This window comes from Neophocaena asiaeorientalis, unplaced genomic scaffold (genome assembly GCF_003031525.2).
Source record: "Neophocaena asiaeorientalis asiaeorientalis breed wild unplaced genomic scaffold, Neophocaena_asiaeorientalis_V1.1 scaffold381, whole genome shotgun sequence".
Classification (NCBI taxonomy): Eukaryota; Metazoa; Chordata; class Mammalia; order Artiodactyla; family Phocoenidae; genus Neophocaena; species Neophocaena asiaeorientalis.
In genome coordinates this window covers 2,722,205-2,746,920 of record NW_020172812.1, presented here as the reverse complement: position 1 = coordinate 2,746,920, position 24,716 = coordinate 2,722,205, and the positions used below count along the sequence as shown (strand labels likewise).

Genomic DNA, 24,716 nt, shown 5'->3' with positions numbered 1-24,716 from the left:
GTTTTTTTTTTTTTTTTTTTTGCGGTACACGGGCCTCTCACTGCTGTGGCCTCTCCCGTTGCGGAGCACAGGCTCTGGACACGCAGGCTCAGCGGCCATGGCTCACGGGCTCAGCTGCTCCGCGGCATGTGGGATCTTCCCGGACCAGGGCACGAACCCGTGTCCCCTGCATCGGCAGGCGGACTCTCAACCACTGCGCCACCAGGGAAGCCCCTAAACCTCATTTTCTACATCTGGCAAATGAGGATAATGCTACCACCTATTTCTTAGGATGATTGGGAGATTAAATAAAATAATCCACGAACATTGCTCAGGGCAATATCCAGAACATAGGGAGCACCCAATAAATACTATCTAGTCCCTGTAATTCTGTACTTATGGTTGCACCTGGAGAATGAACTTGACCTCAGGAAACCTCAAAGCTACAGATAAAGTGAAGCCTGTTCAAAAGAGAGTGACAGGATGGCATCTCTCTTGGGGAAATTGTTGGAACTGGTAGGTTTTAGCCCAGAAAGGGACAGGCAGGGTAGATAAGGACTGTCTTCAAGGGTGTGAAACATTTCGATTGTTTTGAAGTCTCAGTAGGTGAAAGTTTCAGAAAAAAACAGTTTGCTGCATAACTTAAGGGAGAAAGTTAAATTAGTGAATTCCCTGGCACAAGAGGTCTTCTAGCACGCTTGTGAACAGAGTAGTAAAAGAAATTCAGGCCACAGATGAGAAGTTCAGTTAAACGCTTATCAAAATATGTTACATTCCTTTCAATCCTCAGATTCTACACATCTGTTCTAAAAACGTGTTATTACTATTATGCCTTTAGTCTTCCAATTCCAGGTGCCCTTGCCTTCATCTGAACACTTGGGCTTCACCTGCAAGCAAAAATGAAACAAAACTGCAAAAAAAAAAAAAAACCCTCAAAAACATATTTAACATGAATATCTAAAAGTGACCCCATTAGAAATTATTTTTTTAAGTTACTATAATATGAACCCCCGAGATTTTTTTGGTTTCTCTACAAATAATGATAGATAAAGCAGCTCCCATGCTTCAGACACTGGCCTGGGTGTTGGGGTATAAACATGAACAAGACGCCATCTTTGCTCTCAAGATGTTCACAATCTAACAGGGGGGAGAGTGACCTTGACCTGCAACTCCAGGGCGGTGTGATGAATGCACAAACGGAGACAGGCCTTCCTGTGCATGTGTGGCTTCACAGAAAGAAGCCATGACTCATTGCCGAGGGAGGGGACAGCTTGATTGTGGTGTCGAGCCCCTCCCAGACATCTCCCACCAAGTGAAGACACCTCCTTTCACTTCTCCTTTTCTTCAAACTTCTCTTTTCCTATGTTGACATATAGCTAGAATTTAAAGGAAAACTATATGATGGCCAAAAGGACATATTGAACTAAAGTAGAACTGTGAGTTAGTATCATCTATTCTCCCACACTCATGGGACATGTTATTTTAAGTTGGTGTTGCTTCTATGAAGTCCTTATTTCTGCTACATCATAAATTGCTTCATCTAGTTGGCCAGCCTGATCTATGACATCACTTGTGACCCGATCAATGGTCATTTTGCGCCAGTTTAAATACTTTGAAGGCAAGGAAACGAATCTGTTCGGTAGAATATTTTTTACATAAAAAAATTCTTCCAGGTTGGACAATTTCTCAATAAAAACATATTAGGTTAGCGATAGAAAAATGATACAAAGTGTCTAACAGCATGATTTCTGGAGCCTTAGGGATTTCGGTTCAAATTTCAACTTTGCCTCTTCTAAGCTGTGTGACCTTAGGCAAGCTACTTCATTTTTCCAAAACTTAGTCTCCTCACTTATAAAATGAAAATAATAATACTACCAATTTCCCATTGTTCTAAAGATTAAATAAGATAATACACTTAAAGGGCTGATCACTATGCCTAGCTTGTAGTGGGTGCTCAAAAAATGGTAACCATATAGGCAGATAAGATGACACAGTTTTGTAGGCAATACTATGAAGTCATTCTGGCCTAAGGTTCTCCCGGGCACCACGCATCACAACAGTGCTTTGGAAAAGAAAATCACTGCAATCTGAGCCCATGAGGTCCACGTACAACACGGTTAGGCACAGCTGTCTGTGACACTGGGACCACACTGCTGGGTTCCAGTCAATCTCGGCCACTGAATAGCTGTGTGACCTTAGGTAAGGCCCTTTGCCTCTCTGTACCTTACTTTCCTCCCCTGTAAAGTAAGGGTAATAGTTGTACCCACTATATACATATATATATATATTGCATTAATGCATTAAATGCTTAGATGTGTCCCTGCTGCAGGGTAAGCTCTACATATGTTAGCTACTCTGATGACAATGAATCAATGTGTGCAAATCAAGAGGGATTATTTCATGGTGTCTGGAAGACAAGGTAGCCGTTTGAAAGAATTGCTGGGCAGAGACCCCTGAGTCCTGCTCTCTGTTTTGCCCCAGGCTTTCCTCCTTCTATCAGAACCAGCTTTTTTGCAGCCCTTTTCTTTCCTGACCAAGCCTCTTGTCCTTCTCTTTCTCACCACCCCGATTCCTATGCTGTCCCCCAGCCTCACAGGCCACCTAAATTCCTAATACACTCCTTGGGTCAGTCCTGCCACTCAACATGCTGGCTGTTGTCATAGAAACGAAAGTTGGCTGCATAAACCTCTAGGAATGAGACTGGTTGGTGGCGTGACTTGGTGGAGTCTAGGTTATTGGTTGCGTGTAACCTGCTCCTCTCTCTTTTTTTAAGCTATGATTATAAACATATCCAAATCAGTAGTATATTTTCAAGGACCTCCAAAATATGTTTATTAGCTGGAAGTAACCCCCTAATCAGAGGAAAAGGGAGGTTGAGGTCACTACACACACTCTTGCCCACAGTACAGTTTGTCCAGGCCCCACTCTGGCTCTGCAAAGTTCATCTCACCTCCCTTTTGCTGGCTTGGGAAGCCTGCTTTTCAGAAGGCTGCCTGGGATCAACGAGATGGTGGGCTTTGTGGTTGGGCAAGCCTGGGTTTGAATCCCAGGTTGTCCTCTTACCGGCAAGGCACTTATTCTCTCTGAGCCTCAGTTTCTCATCTGTAAGATGGGGATAAGGGTATAGGGTGGATAGGATTGAATGAGATGGAGTTCATACAGTGGCTAGTTGCTACATGGCAGGCTCTAAGTGCTCTTTTTTTGAAGTCAAAGTGGCAAGACTTTGAGGCAAGAAAATCTGGGTCTTCTTTAGAATGAAAAAGCTGCAAAATGACAGAATCATGTATTTTCCCTCCTGCTCTTAATCATCAACCCTATTTAAAGATCTCAGGAGGGAGGCAAAGGAGGAAACCTGAGCTGTGAAATGTGGACAGTTATCTTTCACAGAAGAAAAGCAGAAACATTATATAGTCGATACCATTGACTACCGACCCCAAGATTACTGACTTGACAAAATCCTTGTACTAGCATATTCTAATGTTATATTTTTTTCCACCCAAAACATCTTTATAGCCAATAAAATTATTTCATAAAACAAGAATAAGGAGAAATATATTCTCTATTACCACCCAGATATCTTAAACTGCGTAAGAAAAAAAGGTGAACTGAGGGAGACATATATTATCGCCTGTCGTGCTTTAACGTCAATGACTATAGTCAAGGCATCTCCCAGCCTTGTCAGAGAAAGATCTTCATGCTCTTTTCTTCACTATTAACTTGGCAACCAATCCAGGAAGCAGGGCATATGACCAATAGCGTCTAGGAGAGGACTGCCTATCTACTGAAGTATATAGCAATACTGATATTAATAATCATTGTGACTTAGGGACCATCTACTGTGTGCTAGGTTCCTGACAAATACTTTTTAACCCATGTATATGAAGTATCTGAAAGAAAAAAGAATGACGTCTAAAGAAGTTAGGAAGTTTAGCACCTTACTGGGAAATTCTGACTTCAGTTCTGCAGCTGGCAAAGGGAATCTCTGAATCAAGCATGTCTTTAAAATAACGAATTAGAGAATCCTAACACATTATAACAGAGAGTGTTCAAAAGGTCCCAGAGAAAAATGCAAAAAGTATGAAGATGTAAATTGTAGACAGGAAAATTATGGGAGATATAAACTGGAAAAATAAATATGAAGTTTCACCATGTTTTTTTCTAGGTACTTTTTCTAGACTGACTTTTACAGGCTATGATCTGAGAGAATTACCCTCACTGATTTAAAAATTTATTAATTTAAGTCCCTATGCTTGCCAACCCTAATTCTTTCATTGTCATATTCTAGTGGGGCAGATTCACTTATTAGAGATTGAGTCTTTTAATCATTTGTAATTTATAGAGTTTAAAATGTAAGTATACAGTATAACAGCAATTTTAATTACAAAATGCTTAAATTGTTTTTTTAAAAAAACAAACAAACAAAAAACCTTTGCAGAAAATGTTTCCATTCACCTGTTCTTCTCAGGATACTAGCCTAAGTGACCAGGAAAGAAATGTCAACATTAATTACTGTTGGCTCTCAAGAGAGTATTAGTGCCTATTGCAAAGAGTCTACATACACCTCTGTGTACATACATGTGTCTTTTCCAAAGGATGTTTCAAAATATGGCTAGCTAGAAAGAATACCAGCTGAGGGCTCATTTATTCTCTGGCATCTACTCGTAACTCTCACGACCATAGACACATTACAAACCCTAACTTAGATTGAATTTACTCAATGAAAATCCCGGTGTACTGGACAGAGCTCAGTGCCAGGAGTCAGGGAGTGAGTTTCTGGTCCCAAATCTGTCACAGCCATGTGACTTGGAGCAGTCACCCAGCTTCTGGGTCTCGGCTTACTCTTGTGGAAATGAGGGAATGAGGTCAGATGGTCTAAGGCCCCTTCCAGATTTAAATCAAAACAGAACCAGGCAGCAATGTGAGCAGTTTAACCTCCTCTTAGTAGAATTTTCAGGTTAAAATGTTAAACCATGGATGGCCTAAAACAGAGTCCCATTATGCTCTCATTCAATTAAAAACTGGAACGTACTGAGTTCAGTTCACTTCTAATGCCCTGAACTCACTTGGGTGACTGTGAGTTACATGTTCATATAGGTGTTGTCCACAGGATGCCAACAAGCCCTATGTGTGAACTCACCCTCTTGGGGAGTATCACAGTGACACAGCATACACCCACCATCAGGAGAAAAACCAGCAGTGCTAACGAAATTCAATTTCCTGATGCCACACCAGTGAAACCAAGCATTTTTGAGTAAACTTGTGCCTCTGTTTTCTAATCTTTAAAATGGTGCATCTACCTACCACCTTAACAGCATGTTATACAAATTCACTGTGAGTGAAGAGATTTCAGTCCAATAAAAAAAGGATGAATAAGGTACCATTACTGTATCATTATATCCGCTCATCTTTAATATTTTCTTCTTCCTCTTTTCCAAAAAAAAAAAAAGAGGGGAAGAAGAATTTAAATAACAAATGAATAGTTTCTCCTAGTAACCTCTATAGAAGAAGAGTTTCAGTCTTCTAGCATAACACACATGTGTGACTCTTGAAAAGGATGCTTTAGATCCTGAAGGATTTCCAGACCCTGTCGTCTGGAATTCTCAGCCCCACAAAATCAAGCTGTGCTGACGCCTGAGCTGGATTCATTCACTTTTAAGAACCAGAAGGCAATGGAACACGTACTGGCTTCTCCGCACCACTCCGACCTTCTACAGGCTGCGATGCTCTCCCGTTTCAGCCCAATAGGTTCAGCAGGTAGAGAGTGCAAAGCTGGACTCCAATCCTCCCCCACCCTATCTCCAGGGACACCCTTGCAGGTGGCACTTTGCTTACCCTCTTCACAAGGTAGCCCTCCCTGATCCGCTTTGGTTCCATGTCGGATGGACAAAGAGATGGCCGAGTCCCCCCGCAGAAGTCGCCTCAGGAGCTCGTCCTCCTCTGAGAGCTGGGGCCGTTGTGGGCTGCTTTTCTAGAGCGAGGGCCCTTTCACAGTTTCCCCTCTGCTGGCAATCGCGTGATCACATCCTCTTCCCCTCACCGGGGTGGAAGATTAGAATAAGGAACTGCAGAGTGAAACAACCCATTCTTTGCTAACATTGGAGATTTGTCAAAAGTACGGTTGGGTCGAATATTTACCTAAGGTCAATTTTTATTATCATAAAGGAAATAATTCTCCTAAAGAGAAAAAAATGGTGAACGGAAAAGGAAAATGAACAAGAAAACCCTACTAGTGGAAATTTTCCTGGCTTAGGAATTATATCCGAGAGTCTAGAAAGGCTGAATCAAAATGCCCAGAAATTCAGAACTGTCTGGTTAGCATAACAAAGGCAACTACTATTAAGTGAATGTCTACTTCTGTCCCAGGTGTTCTCCTAGGTGTGTTTCAGCCTACCTCATTTAGCATAGTTCTTATAAGAAACCCACAGGGGAAAGGATATTGTTGCCTCTATCTTAGACATAAGGAAACTCATGCTCAGAGAAGAAAGCAGTTGTGTTAAGGACCAGAAGAGTAGGGAGGGTGCTGCTACCTCGCATCGGGCCTGTGATCTGTGTCACACACACCACTAACCCCACAGTAGAAAGAAGTTCATACCCAGACATGTTTGAGAAATTGTGTGTTACAGTCCCCGTTTGCTGGCTCCCTTTCAGCTTAACAAATTAAAGACCCTCCCAAAGCACTACAACCGAGAATCCTACTGTAATGGTGGTTAATCCTGTGTTTTTCAAATTTATTTGACCACATAATTCTTTTTTTGAGCAATTGCTATCAACATTCTTGTGATGAGTTAAAGTGGAAAAAAACCCCTCAAAAACATATTTAACATGAATATCTAAAAATGACCGACCCCCAAAAGAAGTCCTAACCCCCAGTACCTTAGAATGTGACCTTATTTGGGAATAATGTGCTGTAGATGTAATCAGTTAGGATGAGGTCATACTGGAGTAGGTGGGCCCTTAATCCAATATGACTAGTGTCCTTAGGAGAAGAGGAGTGAGACACACAGAGAGAAACAGAGGCATAGATGGGAGGAATACCTCTACATACCAAGGAATGCCAAGGATTGCCGGCAAATACCAGAAGCTAGAAGAGGCAGGCCGGGATTCTCCTCTAAAGCAGCCATAGCGAACACGGCCCTGCCAGTTGATTTCAGACTTCTAGCCTTCAGAACTGTGAGACAATACATTTCTATTGTTTTAAGTCACCCTGTTTGTGGTGCTTTGTTATAGCAGCCCTAGGAAACTAATACACGTCTGAAAAACTTGTATTCTACAGAATAAACTTTGAGAATGTTAACCTGGCCATGTGAAAATGGGCAGGTTATTTAATCATCCGTGCCTCCGTTTTCTCACCTGTAAAATGGGAAAAAATAACATTTATTCAATGGGGTCATTCTTAGGTAAGTATTCTTAAATAAGAATACTTGTAAATGTTTAGAAAAGTGTCTAGAACATAATGTGTCCATAAATGTTAGTAATGCCTCATTTTCAAGGAGTCTCCGTTTCCTTACGGCTAGTCCTTTTCAATGATAAGTTCAACTGAGATTATAGAAGTAACATAGGACTAGGTTTTTGACTAGTTTCCTTCTCCCATTACATCAGTCAGCATTCTTTGGCTGCAGTCACGAAGAAACAAACTCTGGCTTATATAGGCAAATAGGAGTTTACTAGATGAATGTGGGGTGGCCCTTGGACTTGAAGGAAAAAATAAAGACTCAGGTCTTTGAAAGGATGGAAAACAGCACAGCTGTGGGATTCTACAAAGCGAGAAGTAATGGACGGTCTCTTTGAGACACCAAGTTGAAAGAAGTCCAGTGGTTTTCAGGCTCTACAAGAGTTTCCACTGACCGGGCCTTTGGTTGGCCTAGCTTGGCTTAGTGCTTACCCCTCAGCCATCGGATGGGGGGAGCACATGAACGAACAGCCCCATCCAGTCGGGGAGGGGCTCATCCCCCCAGGGTAAAATCAAGGCACTCTTAACAGTAGAAGAGGGAAGGGCCCCTAGGCAGGCAAAAACAACAGATGTCCACAGAAGGCGTGTCAGGAGCCAGAAAGTCAAGGGCAGGGAGAAGATCTGTTCTTGGGGTTTTCTAAGAGCCTCCTGATTCGCTCTCCTCCTTCCTTCCAGCTGTGGATCTAACCCATAGTCACTGCCCCTCTATTTTTCACTTTTCATCTTATCCTAATCGATTCCTTAGAATCATAGATGACTTGCCATCAGTTTCTCATTGCACCAAAATCAGTAAGAAATTAGAAAGTTTTGGGGGATAGGAATAGAAGAATCTACATTTGATGGCACCTGAGCAAAACAGAAACAAAGAAAAGGAGGACTGGCAGGTCCGCGTTGAAACAAGTATTTTGCTGCGTTGGTGTTTGTAGAGGCAATGGAAACTGTTCACAGATTTACCAAGTCTAATTTCATGGCTAAATGTATCTCTTTTTGTTTAATTAACCTAGTGACTTCTAATTTATAATGTTTTCTCCTTTTGTCCTAATATGACCAGAAGTCTTAACGAATCCTTACTCTGAAATATCGTATCTCTTAGATGCCTACAGGGTAAAAGCACCCCCTGCATTCTGAATAATTCTTTTCAAGAAATATGTATTGAATACTTACTATGTGCCAGGCCCTGGACTAGGTAAAAATCTCTTGCCACCAACGAGCTTCCCAAATGTGTTAATCAGGTGAGCGTTACCACGGCTGGATTAGATGCTGCCACCCCTGCCTCTCCGGTCAGGGGTCACAATGCCTGCTTAGCGACCCCTAGTGGTCACTAGGGGGAACTGTCTGAATCAATGACATATTAGGACTTCCTTCTCTTACTGGACGGAGTCTGAGCAAATGCTCTTCTGCTCTGATGGATTCTATTCCCAGATCAGATAATTAGAACCTCTTCCAATATCTTTTTTATGTGTATATTTCTAGGCTTACTTTAAAAAATCTCTTTCTGTCCTCCTTTTAATTCTCTCACATTGGATCAATACCTTGGAAACAATTCTTACAGTACATTTTATTGGTGTAAAGAATATTTAAGACTTTGGAATAAGCAAAAAAGATTACTGCATGTCTCCAGTGGAAAACTAGGCATCATTTACAGCACACCTTTCCAGGTTATCTGATTCTATGGAGTTTGTGCTTTCCATGTATTTGAATTGTTGTACAACTCTATAAATTGTGGATACCTGATAACAATGCAAATAATTCTTGTCTATGGACATGCAAATAAATTCTGTCTGGTGGAGGTTCAACCCCACCCTACTCCCCGTGGAAAAAGCCAGTTTTTTGTCCATTTGTAAATTGATTTTACCATTCCTTTACTCCATATCAATTTGTCTTTGACTTCTCCTTTGAACCAGTTGTGACAGCTGGCTGGCTCCCACTTTAATTCATGAGCTAAATAAAATTTTCCTTTTATTGTATGTGAGTGATGATTTTATTTTGAAACGTTTTAAATGTTTTTAATTTAAAATTTTAAAAACTTATTCTTCAGCATTGGTAACTCCAAAAAAGGCTTACATCTAGCTGAGAAATATCGGAATACGGTTAGTACTCAACCTAAATGAAGGTGTCAGAACCAGAGAAAAGTCTGAGGTTTACCTACGTGCAAGCTTACAATTAGTCTGTACAGTTTTGTCGGAAGCCGCTGGAAGACACCAGACTTCCGGACCTTACAATTTGACAAAGGACTTTGTTACTCACAACACAGTAGGCAGGATAGGCTTCATGTCTGTATTGTTCCTCTTGTCCCCAATTGCTGTGAGAAAAGACGGAGCAGCCTAGATGGATGCTGCACATACAGGAGCTTACTGAGCCCAAATCTTTGACCATGGGCTGCAAGCAAACCTGCCCAAACTTTGCCTCAGATGGAGACATTATCCTTATTATACTGGACAGTAAACAAATCTGCCCTCGCACTGCAGAGAGACCCTATCTCCATCTCCCAAGGTTATTGTTCACTGGACAAACAAACATCCTTGAAAAGATAGTGTCTCTCCTTGCCAATTGTAAAGAAGCACAAGAGATCCATGGAGAATTATCTCCCAATGAAAGAAAAGCCTTAAGTTGTTCATTTCTTTAAACCCATTAGAGAATATCTAGTTGCTGCCCAGTGGGCCTCCAGCTCAAAATGCATAACTGAGAGCACATATTAAGCAATTCTTCCCAACAGACACAGAACTCATGCGGAAATGATAAAAGAAATATAAAAGTATATATATGCATATACCCATTTGTTTCACATGTATTTTCTTGCTGTCAACTGAGAGCCTAGAAGCAACAACACCCTGGTAGCAGCGTTCACAGTGCTATGGACTAAGTGTTTATATGTCTCCAAAATGTCGAAATTCTAATCCCCAATGTGATGGTATTAGGAGATGGGGCCTTTGGGAGGTAATTACTCCATGAAGGTAGAGCACTCATGAATGGGATTAGTGACCTAATAAAAAGATACAAGAGAGCTTGCTTTCTCTCTCTCTGATCTTCTGCCATGTGGGGGTAAAATGAGGAGACAGCAGTCTGCAACATGGGAGAAGGCCCTCATCATAACCCAACTACAGTGACAACCTGATCTTGGATGTCTAGCCTCCAGAACTGTGAGAAATAAATCTCTGTTGTTTATCAGAAACTCAGTCTGCAGCAGTTTGTCAAAGCAACCTAAACTGATCAAGACGCTAGTGCCCAGATCTTGATACACTATCTCCAATGAAAGGAACTAGGGGTCCTCGGAGAAACAGATGATTCTAAGACTGGGACAGGAAATATACAAGATGAGCCTGGAGCATCTTGTAGTGCCAGAAAGCAAGGAAGTGCTAAAAGTTTTTTAAATAAATAAATAAGACCACAATGATGGGTTATGTCAAAGGGACACAGGAGCCAACGGAAAGAGATCCCAATGGCCAAAGCTGGAACAATTCAAACAACAAAATAGATAAAGCACTATTGGACTATAGCCCAAAGAATAAAATAGATAAATAAATGATTGAACAGGTAAATAAATGAGGGAGAAAAGGCAGATCTATCCCAAGAATTCCAACTAATTTGTGTAAACACTCCACCCTCAAGAAGATGGAGCCTAAATCCCCACTCCTTAATCATGGGCCGCTTATAATAACTTCCTTCCAAAGAGTACAGCATGGAAAGAGGAAAAAAAGAGTACGTTTATGGTGGAGAAAACTGACAGACACAGCCTCAGCCTGGTGATCAAGGTCAACATCAACGGCGATAAGTCAGGTTGAAAGTATGCACTCTTGATATCTGATCGTGTGGCAAGCCTCAACTGAGGAACGTTCTGCAAACTGCTTGACCAGCATTCCTCAAAACTGTCAAGGTCATCAAAAAACAAGGAAGTTCTGAGAAATTACCACAGCTAAGAGGAGCTTATGGAGACATGAGGACTAAATGTAACATGGGATAGGATCTAGGACACAGAAAGGACATTAAGGGGAAACCAAGTAAATCTAAAGAAAGTATCGACTTTAGTTAATAATAATGTATCGATATCAGTTAATGAATAGTGACAAATATGCCATATTAATGTAAATGTTAATAATAGAGGAAACTGGGTAGAGGGCATATAGGAACTCTCTGTGCTATCTAAATTTTTCTGTAAATCTGTAACTATTCTAAAATGTATTCAATACTGTGATAAAAAGAAAGCATTTCCGATTTATCTTCACCTTCTTAATTTTTATCCCATTCAGATGGAGATTCTGACGGAAAAAAATTCCATATTGTTAGGTTTACATCCTATTTGTTCAGAAAGGCTTTAAATTCATTCAGGACTGTTTTGCAGTGGAAACTTCATTTTGTCAGTTTTTCCTCTCCCCCTAAAGATTATGGAGGTAAGAGAACACTGTTTTTTAAAAGTGTACCTTTGTGATCTCAAGATTTTAATGCAGTGTGTAAGTCTCTAGTTGTCTAAAGATGGAAAGCACTCAAATTTCAGATTTTTAGAGATATTATTAAATAAAGGTCTTACACCAACAATGACAACCAAAAACTAAGAGGATAGGTCCCCAGAAGAATCCCACTAATACAGCCAAGCTGAGAGGACTAGCTATTCGAAGTATGGACTGCTGAAGGTCGATGCCAACCAAATCCCAGTCCTGCCAACACATTCGGAGAAGTGCAGGAAAACAAGCACCGTGGAACAGCGCTGCTGGGCACTTACTGTCAGCCCACTCCTTGTACAGAGAGTGGATCTGAAGGAGGAGAAGGGGCAATGCTACTGCTGCCTGTAGATAGGGGCAATTGTTGGATGAAAGGGTGGGCGAGCGGGAGCTGCAGGCTCATAGAACACGTGGGCAGTTTGCCACGGCAGCAATCGGAGGTTGAGATTCAAGGTGTCTGACAAGACCTCCAGCATTGCTGCCCTGGGGAAGGGATGCCTTTTTCTTGTATGCAATAGTACCCTCCTCCAATTAAAGCGCCGTGATCCTGAAGTTGCTCGGCCCAGAGCGGGTGCCTTTTGCCATGAACAATAGACCCTTCACAGGTTAGCTGCAGCCCAAAGGAATTCCCCAAACAACTGCCAAGCGGCAACTCAAACAGAACCTTGGAGAAGCTCCTCGCTTCCCTTTCCTTGCCGCTATCCCAAGCAAGTAGGCTTCTGGTCTTTTAAAACAAAACACTAGGAAATCTAACATTTTTTCTACTTCCTTGAAATGGGCTTGAAAGATATGAACAGGGATAGAGCTCATTTCAACTCTGACATTGAGAGATATAGAGCTCTCTCTTAAAGAACAATGAGCAAACAAAAAAATCAGTACATTTGAAAAGATTTGATAGTGCCAATTGTAACACGTTCTTGAAGGAGCTAGACCCAGTAGGGTACAATCACAAAGTACCTATTCTTTTTCTCAATGCTCCACTCTGACAATCAGTTAGTTCCTTGTCGGCCCCTTGGGTGAAATCTTGGGCAGTTTCCACGTATTTCCCAAGAACTCTTAGCTTTAAAAACAAACAACCCAAATCAGGCTAACAATCGTATTAACTATAGTCCAGTCTAATATTAAACACTCCAAACATTTTTGTTTAACTTACAGAGTTTCCCCAGCCCCAATTTGAACCCTGGAGTGAAGAGGGAAGTTTCTGATCAGTTTCTTCGCCCTATTCTTCTCCAATCTTATTTGCTAGGTCAGGTTTTCTGGACTCTCTGGGATCTAGGGGGGTGGTAGATATGGCGAAAGATACATCATCAGGCCTGACCCTGGGTCAAACATCTGGGACAGCTGCCTTAGCTCCTGGGCTTAGGGGGAGGGGAGAGACTATTAGGCACTCTGCCTTAATTCCTCAGTTTTGTACATCATTAAAACTATTTGAAAAACTCTGCTTTTCATGATAACCTAAAGGGCATGAAAGATGCCCTAACGGTGCAGATTCCTTTCCAGTGGACTCACTCACCGTGAGCAGCCCTGCTCATTCAGTTGCGCTGAGCCCATTTGTGTCAGCCCTGGACTGGGTCCTGCCTGACTGGCACAGCTACCAGCTGGCACTGGCGCTTGGCAGATGCACTGTGGCTGGCTCCTCCTCTCCCAAGATGTACATCCTGGTTCCGCCATTGCTGATGATGGCAACAATCCCCTCCATGTGGACAAGGTCTCCCTCCTGGATGTTCCCTGCCATTACCCCGCAGCCTCTGGAGTGAGTTTCACCAGATAAGCTGTCCTTAAAGGGTCCCTTCATCCTTCCTGTTGATCTCTGTGGAAACGATCCTTCTTAAGCTACCCCAGTCAGGCTTCCCCTCAAGGGGTCTGCATCTGGCCCCAGAATCCAAGCTCTTGGGCCTCCAGGTGGAGAGACTGCAGCTTTGCTCCAGTACATTTCTTTCATCTCTGCCTCCTAGTGAGAAGTACTCCACCCATGGGCTCCCTTCTTTAAACACTTCTGGTTTGGAGCACTCTGAAAGTACCTCTGAATTCTCTCCACTTGGTCCAAGGTGAAGGGAGCATGTCCTCCCTTTCCAAATGGGGGATGGGGAAGTGGGATGGGAGTACAGCACACGGACAGCTTTCCAAGGAAATCTCCCCAACCTTTCCAATCTCAATACTCAGGCAGGAGCCGGGCGATCACTGATGGGAGTAGAGCTTGTTTGCCTCTTTTACAAGCGCTCTGTGAATAGTCTAGCACAGGGGTCAGCAGACTACAGCCTGTAGGCCATAGCCCCCTTACTACTTGTTTTTCGTAGGGCCTATCAGCTGAGAATGGTTTTTCCATTTTTAAATGGTTAAAAAAAAAAAAAAAAAGGAAGATTTTGTGACATATGAAAATTTTATGAAATTCACATTTCAGGGTCATAAATAGGTTTTACTGGAACAGAGCCACTTATTCATCTCTGTCTTGTTTACGGCCACTTTTACATTAAAAGGTAGAGTTTGGCAGTTGTGACAGAGAGCATGTGACCCACAAAACCTAAAATATTTACTCTTTTGCCTCTGACAGAAAATGTATGCTGGGCTTCCCTGGTGGCGCAGTGGTTGAGAGACCGCCTGACGATGCAGGGGACGCGGGTTCATGCCCCGGTCCGGGAAGATCCCACATGCCGCAGAGCGGCCGGGCCCGTGAGCCATGGCCGCTGGGCCTGCGCGTCCGAAGCCTGTGCTCCGCAACGGGAGAGGCCGCAGCAGTGAGAGGCTCGCATACCGCAGAAAAATAAATAAAACAAATAAAACAGAGGCTTAAACAAGATACATTTATTCCTCTCTCATATGACAAGCTGAACCTAAACAATCCAGTGTCGCAATACAGCTCTGGGGGGTTGGGATCCAGACCCCCTTTGATCTGGTTGTTCTACGTCCTTGACACATAATTTCCATCCCATGGCCTGACATGCCTGCTCCAGCTCTCACCATAAGGTGGATGTTTTTCAAGGCTGCCCATAACACAGACCCTGAAATCTCCTTTCACACAGATGGTGTATTCAAGCTCCAGCTCCCACCATAAGGTGAATGTTTTTGAAGGCTGCACATAACACAGACCCTGAAATCTCCTTTCACACAGATGGTGTATTCAAGCACCACCCACGCGCACTCACATCAAATTTTGTTTCCAAAAACAAGAGTAGGTAGGAGGCAGGATGTGGTCCAGAACAAGGAGAAAGGGGCCTTGTGAGATACAAGTGTCCTACAGACTCAAGGGTCCCATTAGAGACTGACCAGCACATAAATGCCATATCCCACTGTGATGCACGGGCAAGTTTAGGATGGAGGAAGGGAGTTTTCTAAATAAGCAAGGTCAGAAAACTGGGTGGGGCTTAAAAGAGCTCAACAGGCCTGAACACAAAGCCTTGTGACTCCTGCAGTTCCTAGCAAGGTCTTCCCAAGCCCTTCTGAGCTCAGCCAACCCTGCTGAGAGCTCCTCCATTTGGGAAAGGTCCTCAAAGTGGGAGATGCTGGGAAACTGTAAGAACACAGACTTTGGAGATAGATTCACTTTCAGATTCCAGCTCTACCTCTCACCTTGGGCAAACGGCCTGACCTCTCTGAGCCTCCATTTCCTCATCTGTAAAATGCAGATAGCGACGGCACCCACCTCTAGGACTATTGTGAAGATGACAGGAGATGTTGGGTGATGCCTGCAAAGAAGGCCGTATGGAAGAGTGGCGAAGATTATGGCACCAGACCCAGCTGTCTGGGTTCTAATCCCAGCTCGACTATTCCCTAGCCATGTGGTCTAAGACTCTGTTTCCTTGTTTTTAACACTAGGGTAATAATAGTCCCTGCCTCGGTTATTATATGCCAACTATTATATATAGAGTGGACAAACAACAAGGTCCTGCTATATAGCACAGGGAACTATAGCCAATATCCTGTGATAAACCATAATGGAAAAGAATATGAAAAAGAACGTATATGTATGTATAAATGGATCGCTTTGCTGTACAGCAGAAATTAACACAACATTGGAAATCAACTATACTTCAATAAAATAAATTCCTAAAAAATAAATAAATAAATAAAATAATAGTCTCCATCTCATAAACTTGCTATGGGAAGGAAATGAGGTAATGTATGCACAGCTCTTAGGTGAGTATCTGGTATGTATTGAATAGTAAGTGCTTAGTAAATACTAGGGTTTTTTTTTTTTAAGTGAAAGCATAAATGACAAACTGGAAAAATATTTGAAATAAGTATGAAATACAAAAAGTTACTCTTCATAATACAGGAAGGACTCCTACCAATCTAGTAGAAAAAAACCCAAGAGAAAAAAAGGGTCAAAAGATATGAAAAAGCATTTCACAAAATAAGTATAAATGACCAATAAAGATGAAAAAATTCCCACTTCAGTAGTAATTTTAAAAATGCAACTTAAGAAACAGCAAGGTTTTACTGTATAGCACAGGGAACTATATGCAATATCTTTTGAAACTATAATTGAAAAGAATCAGAAAAATAAGAATATAGATATATACATACATATGTATAACCGAATCACTTTGCTGTACACCTGAAACTAACACAATACTGTAAATGAACTATACTTCAATTAAAAAATAAAATGCAACTTCAAACAATTAGGATGTGCCATTTTTTGCCCATCAGACTTAAATTTTTTTTTATAATGGTGAGAGCATGAGTGCACTTCCATATACTGTTAGTGAAAATATAAATTAGTAAAAATCTCTTTGGGGAACAATGTGGCTGGTACCTCTCAAAATTTAAGTGCGCAAACATCACCATTGACGATATGTGAATGAATGAATGAGTGTAGATATGTGCCAGTAAAATTTTCTGTGTGAACTCTGAAATTGAGTTTCATACCATGTTCGTGTATCACTAAATATTAATCTTCTTTTGATTTTTCTATTAAAAATGTCTTAGCTTGCGGGCCATTTAAAAGCAGGTGGCAAGCCCAGTTTAGCCCATGTGCCTGCCCTTTTGTCCTCTCCTAATCTGAGGGAGGGAACTCCTACTTTTTGCAGGTTAGGGGAACAGGCTACAGTATGATCCTTTGTCCTTAACTCTAGACAGCAACAGAAAACCCCTCAACTAAATTTCTAACAGTTTTCTCAGCACTCTGTCATATGCATACACTATAATAAATATAACAAATTTCTTTTTTATAGTTTTGGGGAACAGGCGACATCCCTTAGAGATCATCCCAATTCTAACATATTTGTAAATATACTCATGGATTTTTTTGGATTATCAAAATAGTACAAACCAGTAAACATTTTACACAGTACAGAAAGGAATGAAATAAATATGGAAATGAAATAGGGTGAATTGATATTTTAAGTGTTTTCCATTAAAAGCGTGATTTTATATTTCAACAGGGTCTTTTTCATCACATCAGAGCAGGTAAATGCCAAAGTCTCAGAACTGCCTTCTTCTAGGTGCACTGCTCAGGAAAGTGGAAGGAAACACACAAAACTGTTAACCTTGGGGATTCCCAGGCGGTCCAGTGGTTAGGACCCTGTGCTTTCACTGCAAAAAACTAAAAGCTAAAAAACCAACCGAACAAACAACAAAAAAAAAACTGTTAACATAACCCCAAATGTTTTAGGAAGTCGGGGAAGTCAGAAGGCTTTCACCTTCCACTTTAATCACTTATGATTTGAACTTGTTACAGTGTGCATGTATTCTTGCAGTAATTACATATAAATGAAGTAAGCATTTACTTTAATGATTTTTTCAGAGTTGTCAAGAGCATGGTAGGAGTGTAAATCAATCCCACCATTGCAGAGGGCAACTAGATCGTGTATAGCAAAAGCCTTAAAAAAATACAACTCCTTTGACTCAGCAATCAGGAATTTTCCCCCTTAAGGAAATAATTATAGTTGTGAGGGGGAAATATAGCCATGAGGATGTCCTGTGCAGTGTGGTTTATAATATGGACCTCCATATCCACAGGTTCCAAATCCAAGGATTCAACCAACTGCAGATAGAAAATACTCAGAAAAAAAAATTCCAGGAAGTTCCAAAAAGTAAAACTTGAATTTTCTAAGCACCAGCAACTATTTACATAACATTTACTTTGTATTAGGCATTATAAGTAATCTAGAGATGATTCAAAGTATACATGAAGGGCTTCCCTGGTGGCGCAGTGGTTAAGAATCCGCCTGCCAATGCAGGGGACACCGGTTTGAGCCCTGGTCTGGGAAGATCCCACATGCCGTGGGGCAACTAAGCCTGTGTGCCACAACTACTGAGCCTTCGCTCTAGAGCCCATGAGGCACAACCGCTGAGCCCGTGTGCCACAACTACTGAAGCCCGTGTGCCTAGAGCCCGTGCTCCACAACAAGAGAAGCCACCCTAATGAGAGGCCTGCGCACCGCAATGAGGAGTAGCCCCTGCTCACTGCAACTAAAAAGAAAGCCCGCGAGCAGCAACGAAGACTTAACGCAGCCAAAAATAAATAAATAAATGTATTTAAAAAAAAAAAGTATAGAGGAAGATGTGCATAGGTTATGTGCAAATACTATGCCATTTTATATAAGGGATTTGAGTGTCTGCCAATTTTTGGTATCTGAGAGGGGTCCCTGGAACCAATTCCCCACGGGTACCAAGGGACCACTGTAATGAGAAGTTAGGGGGAAATCTAAATGTGCAAGGAAAAAATGTTGGTTAAATGAATTACAAAGCATGTATAGACTGAAATAAAGGCATTCAATAGAAATAAGTGGGAAAAAAAACAGGAGTGAACCAGTTCAAAACTTTATGTGCTAATTTTTGCAGAACAAACTTGGATTTTTTTTTTAAAGGGAACTTTATTTTAATTTTTTTTTTATTTATTTTTGTCTGTGTTGGGTCTTCGTTGCTGTGTGGGCTTTCTTTAGTTGCAGCGAGCAGGGCGCTACTCTTCATTGTGGTGCGTGAACTTCTCATTGTGGTGGCTTCTCTTGTTGCAGAGCATGGGTTCTGGGCACGTGGGCTCAGTAGTTGTGCGCACGGGCTTAGTTGCTCCCCGGTATGTGGGATCTTCCCGGACCAGGGCTTGAACCCGTGTCCTTTGAATTGGCAAGAGGATTCTTAACCACTGCGCCACCAGGGAAGCCCCAAACTTGGAATTTTTATTAGGCTGAAAAGTTGTTGAGTTCTGTGATGATCTAGGTGCTGTGGAATCAACTGTCGATATTTTAATAAGAGCATGTTTAATAATGGTCTATAAAAATTTTAATAGTAACAGGTATAGATTGCTGGAGATTTGGGGGTACAGCTTTGATGTCCAATGAACAGATAAATATGCCCTCTGATTTGGTGTTGCTTCAGCTACACTGAAGGCTCCAGAAGACTAAGCACAGCTTGTCAGGGACTGGCAGTGGCACCCTCTGCAAGTGGCTACGCAAGTGGGGGAAGTGCTTTCAGTGCAGACATCAGCACCTTTGGCATTACGAATCCCCAGCCTGAATGCAGCAGACCTAGGGAGGCATGGCCTGCTGCGGTGGCAGCCTGAGCTGCAGGAGAGAATGTTAAGAAGGGCCAATGGGGGAAACACACGGTAACTGATAGAGCTGTCCATGAGTCCCCATGAATCATTTCCTGCAGAATTTCCAAAATACACAGGGGACCAGAGAAGGGAGCCAGAGCTCCCATCACAGAAGGTATGTGCAGAGCTTGAGAAATACCATGTATAACTGTTGTTGCATAGCTAGATTTTCCCCAGACTTGCAGGGCTGGGGATACACAAGTTCTATATCTACATCGCGGTCACTTGATACCAAGTGTATCTTCAATCTTCAACTTGTTCAGACAAGTTCTTTCCTAAAATGAGCTTCTGAAGATATAGCTGCTTGGAGTTCCAGTTGTCAACTATCCTTCTTACATTTCCTGCCCATGTCTAGATGAGCTAAGTGGCATTAAGTGTAGCTGAGGTCACGGAAGAGATTTTTAAATAAGCTATTTTAAAAGTTACTGACCTCATCAACTCAGAGCTGTTATTCCCGGGTCAGCACAACGTCCTCTCTGCAGCAGCGGTAGTGGTTGCTGATTACTGCCTGACTGTGCAGGACCACAGTGGGTACCAGATCTGAGTGGGTGCCAGGAGCGCTGTGAGATCTCCCGCCCTCTAGCAGCTAACCTCCCATGAAAGATGGAGGAAAGTGTTTCCCAAAAGAATTAAACCAAGTGAAATATCAGATCCTGATTTGGTTCTGAAAATATTTGACAAATTAGAAATAATAAATATACATTTCGTTCCGATTCAAACTGACTTCCCATTTCTTTCAAAAGACACCTTAGGGCTTCCCTGATGGCGCAGTGGTTGAGAGTCCGCCTGCCGATGCAGGGGACGCGGGTTCGTGCCCCGGTCTGGGAAGATCCCACATGCCGCGGAGCAGCTGGGCCCGTGAGCCATGGCCGCTGAGCCTGCGCGTCCGGAGCCTGTGCTCCGCAACGGGAGGGGCCACAATGGTGAGAGGCCCGCGTACCGCAAAAAAAAAGACACCTTAGTCTCATTTATAGGGGAAAAAAGTTAAAATTGGGGTTTATTTAAATATTTAGCAAATAACTCTGGGAAGGGAAACTGGACCAAATAACATCTAAATTCCTTTCTGACACCTAGATTCTATGAAATGAACAGGATTCACTCACATTTGCTTTGTTTGTTTGTTTTTTGACAGTTTGATCTTTTTCAAGCCCCTGGTTTCTAGGATGTTAAGGACAATAGCAAAAGAAATAATTCAGCTCCTCCTGGGAAGGACAGATGTCAATGCATCTAAGACTTACGTTAATCTCCCAAATGCTATAAACCATTTTTTAAATGGCATACTTCTTAACATTTTGATCAACACGAATCAATAATAATAATAATAAGCTAAGATTTATTGAACGCTTACTATGTTCTGGCATTGTGCTAACCCTTCATTTATTTTAACCTCATCTAATCCTCCCAATCTAACGAGGCAACTGTTATTATACCTGGCTTGCGGGTGAGGCAGTGAGCACAGAGAAGTTATGTGACTTGCCTAAGGACCTAGAGATTATCATATTAAGTGAAGTCAGTCAGACAGAGGAAGACAAATATAATATGATATCACTTATATGTGGAATCTAAAAAATGATACAAATGAATTTATTTACAAAACAGACTCAGACACAGAAAACAAACTTATAGTTACCAAAGGGGAAAGGAGGAAGAGCTATAAATTAGGAATTCAGGATTAACAGATACACAGTATTATATATAAAATAGATAAATAACAAGGACCTACTGTATAGCACAAGGAACCATATTCAATATCCAGTAATAACCTATAATGGAAAAAAATCTATATATAACTAAATCACTTTGCTGTACCCCTGAAACATTGTAAATCAACTATAGTTCAATTAAAAAATTATTTAAAGGACAAACATTATTCATAAAAATAAATGAGAACACTCAGATAATAAATAAATAAACAAATGGCTTGCCCAAGGCAGCTCAGCTCATAAGGACAATGGGATGGGATTTGATCCAGATCTGTCTCATTCCAGAGCCTACAAGCTCACACAATACCTGGCATACCGTCCCTCAGGTGCTTGGCAGCCAAGAGAAATCAATTATTAAATTCACATCAACCCCACCCCAAAAAGAGTCACCATTTCAAAAGCAGAAACAAAGCTTCATTGACTCTTCATTTAAAAAAAAAAAAAGCTTACTGTGTTTTTTATACAGAAGTCACTGAATAAAATATCGCTACGATAAATGCAATCTTGGATTTTGTATAGCAATTTCTTAAAATCTCTCAACAAATCTGAGGTAAGGAAATAAATGCTCACCTTCAAAGGGCTCACCCTGGTGGCGCAGTGGTTGAGAGTCTGCCTGCCGATTCAGGGGACACGGGTTCGTGCCCCGGTCCGGGAAGATCCCACATGCCGCGGAGGGGCCCGTGAGCCGTGGCCGCTAAGCCTGCGCGTCCGGAGCCTGTGCTCCGCAACGGGAGAGACCACAACAGTGAGAGGCCCGCGTACCGCAAAAAAAAAACAAAAACCAATAGGTGTTATATATAAAACTCTGTGTCTTAATGCAGAAATAAAACTTGAACACACATACACCTATATAAAATCTCAGAGGAATATCCTTTAAACAATCTTCCATGTAAATTATCTTTCATCAAAGTGCTTAAGATAAAAGTTTAGCAGTAAAAATTTGAGGTTATAATCTTTGGCAAAGGCCTAAAGCGTGTATATTCTAGGTGGCCAATTAAGAGCAGATGTATATGCTCTGAAATTATATCAAGTTGTTATTCAATAAATCAAAGTGATGATAGACATATAGAAAAAGCAGATATATATATTCTACAGATATATATATTCTACATTTCACACCTTATGTCAAAATAAATTCCAGAGATGGATCAAAATATAAATACTAAAAATGATATCTGGAAATTCCTCTCAGAAAATATGAGATAAAATTATTTTTATAATCCCAGAGTGGTGATGCCATAAGAGGTTGATAGATTAAATTACATAAAAGTTAAAAAAAAAAACTATGTATGAAAAAAGCATCACATACAAAGCAAAAAATGTGTCAAATCGAAAAAAATATTTTATTACATATCCCAGGCAAAAGACTTATTTCCTTGATGTACTAAACATTCACACAAAGAAATAAGGTAAAGACAATAGAAAATGGTTAGAGAACATGAACAGGTCATGGGAAAGGAAGTTCATATGATTCTTAAACTTATGAAAAATGTGTGAACCCGAAAAAAGATGAGTGCAATTCTTTACATATCAGATGGCTCAGAGTCAAAAGTTAGATGGCATCCTGTATTGCTGAAGATGTAGGGAAATAGGCACGTGGCTGGTAGGAGTATAAAGGAGAGCAAACTCTACAGAAGAAAATTTGGCTAAATCAAAATTCCAGAAAGCTCATATTCTTTGACCTGGCAAATCTGCTTTTGAGCAAAAATCCTATGGATATACTTACCAGTGTGCGAATAACAAGTATACAAGGACTCCCCTCCTCAAAGTATAAAGTAGCACCTTGCATCATCCTCTATTTCTTTCTCCTTCTTGGTCATCATAGCACCTACCGATATACAATTTGTTTTGTCTGTCTCCCCCTCGAGTGCATGTGTGTCAGTAAAGGGTGAGCAGTAGACTTGCTTGGGGAGCTGATCCTGGGTTTGCTTTCTCACAGCTCTACTTCCTTGCATAAATGTGGACCACTACATACTACATTTTTGTTATCTGTCTTGTTTACTGAGAGAGCAGCAAATGGACACTCAAGCCTTGGGCTGACATAACTGGAATCATATAAAGAGACAGGAGGGGAACTAGGGCAGAAAAGTCTCTTTCTCAAGATGAATCACACATACCCTGACCTTGTTCATGGAAACTATGTTTGCACTCCCTGCTGGATCACTGATGAGCCCAAAGAAGTTTGTGTGCTGCTTTCCATGACCTATTTCCATTGACAGAGTACCCTTACTGCTAGACTCAGTCCCATTGAGTCCTGCCAATTGGATTGCCAGTCTGAACGTGGAGCTACCCTTGGTGGCAAGACAAAGCACCATAAGGCAGGCTGCATGCCCAGCATCTAGAACAGGACCTGGCACATATTAAGAACTCTATAAATAATATTTAAATGATAAATGAATGGATGAATGAGTACGTTGCTAAGTGGAAAAGAGCAGGGTACACAACTATGACACTGCATATTATCCTTTGCGTAAAAAGATTAATATTGCTTCCATCTTCACAGGCTAACTCCGGTCAAATGCACAAATAACTCACACCTTACACTTCTGCATTTGGTGGTTGCAGGGTTTTTTTACGCCAGGACAGAGGTTCTTCTTGGAAAACAGTTGGTGGTCCACTCTACCATATATATAAATATGTGAATGATTAATCAAGGTTGTATATCATAGGCAATAGTGATTTTGAACTAGAAGAGTACAAAAGCAGACATTACTAGGATAGCTCTATTATCTGCTTCCCGAAGTAGAGTGTTCTAGATGCTCTTAGGGACATGAACATGCCACAGTAAGACAAAAAAGGCCCTGAACAAAGCTGGGAGTGGGATGCAGTAGATAGGCGGATGTTAAACAACACAGAAGCATAGTGACCCCACTAAGACAGAAGATTGAAAAGTAATATACCAAAAGTAATTAATCATCTTGGTCTTCCCTATGAAGTTGTTGAAGACCAATCAATGATTTTGAGCGGAGGGATGCTGATAAAAAATAACAGCTTTTAAGGTGTTTGTATTAAGCTTTCTGATCATAGTTAGATAACAGCTAAAAGTACATATATTGAAGCAGAGAAAGACACATTTTTTTCTATTTCCTATATAACAAATGGACAGATGAGGAGACGCTTACAGCTGATCCCAAAATTGTTAAAATTCATTGAGAAATAAACTTAAAAGATAGGGTTACAGCATTGCCTATCTTTATATCACTCAGAATGATCATGAGATTTAATAGAAGACAGTTCCTGCTAACCGGTTATCATAGGGTGGGCTCTGTATCAGGGCTCTAATTCAGGCAATACTTATCTACACAAGTTTTTTTTTTTTTTTATAGACTTTGGCCCATTAACTGCTTATTTTCACCAAATCAAAGGTAATGTACAGCAAAGGAGCTGCAACTATTACAAGGTCTTTCCACTCTGGTTGCTAGCAATGCAAACCATTCCCAGCCTTGTGTGAGTTCCAGGAATTATTCAACCCAGTGCTTTCTGGTGGTTCTTTCCTCATCTCATGGAATTTCACTCCACACGATCAGTTAGCCAAAGGTTCTCAGCGACTGCCCTGCAGATATCCAAAGCATCTTCATCCTCTCTCTCTCTCCCCACCCTCCGTCCCCCTG

The 24,716-nt window shown here is 41.4% G+C and overlaps 1 protein-coding gene across 1 annotated transcript in view; it reads right to left on the bottom strand.

Annotated features, from left to right (window-relative positions):
• The window catches only part of PLEK (pleckstrin), a 24,530-nt gene extending 18,560 nt beyond the window's left edge, over positions 1–5,970 (bottom strand). Inside the window, exon 1 of the mRNA XM_024741622.1 lies at positions 5,812–5,970. Coding sequence (XP_024597390.1) covers positions 5,812–5,853 — 42 coding nt within the window. The 5' untranslated portion in view covers positions 5,854–5,970. The remainder of the gene's footprint in view (positions 1–5,811) is intronic.
• Positions 5,971–24,716: the final 18,746 nt, after the last annotated feature.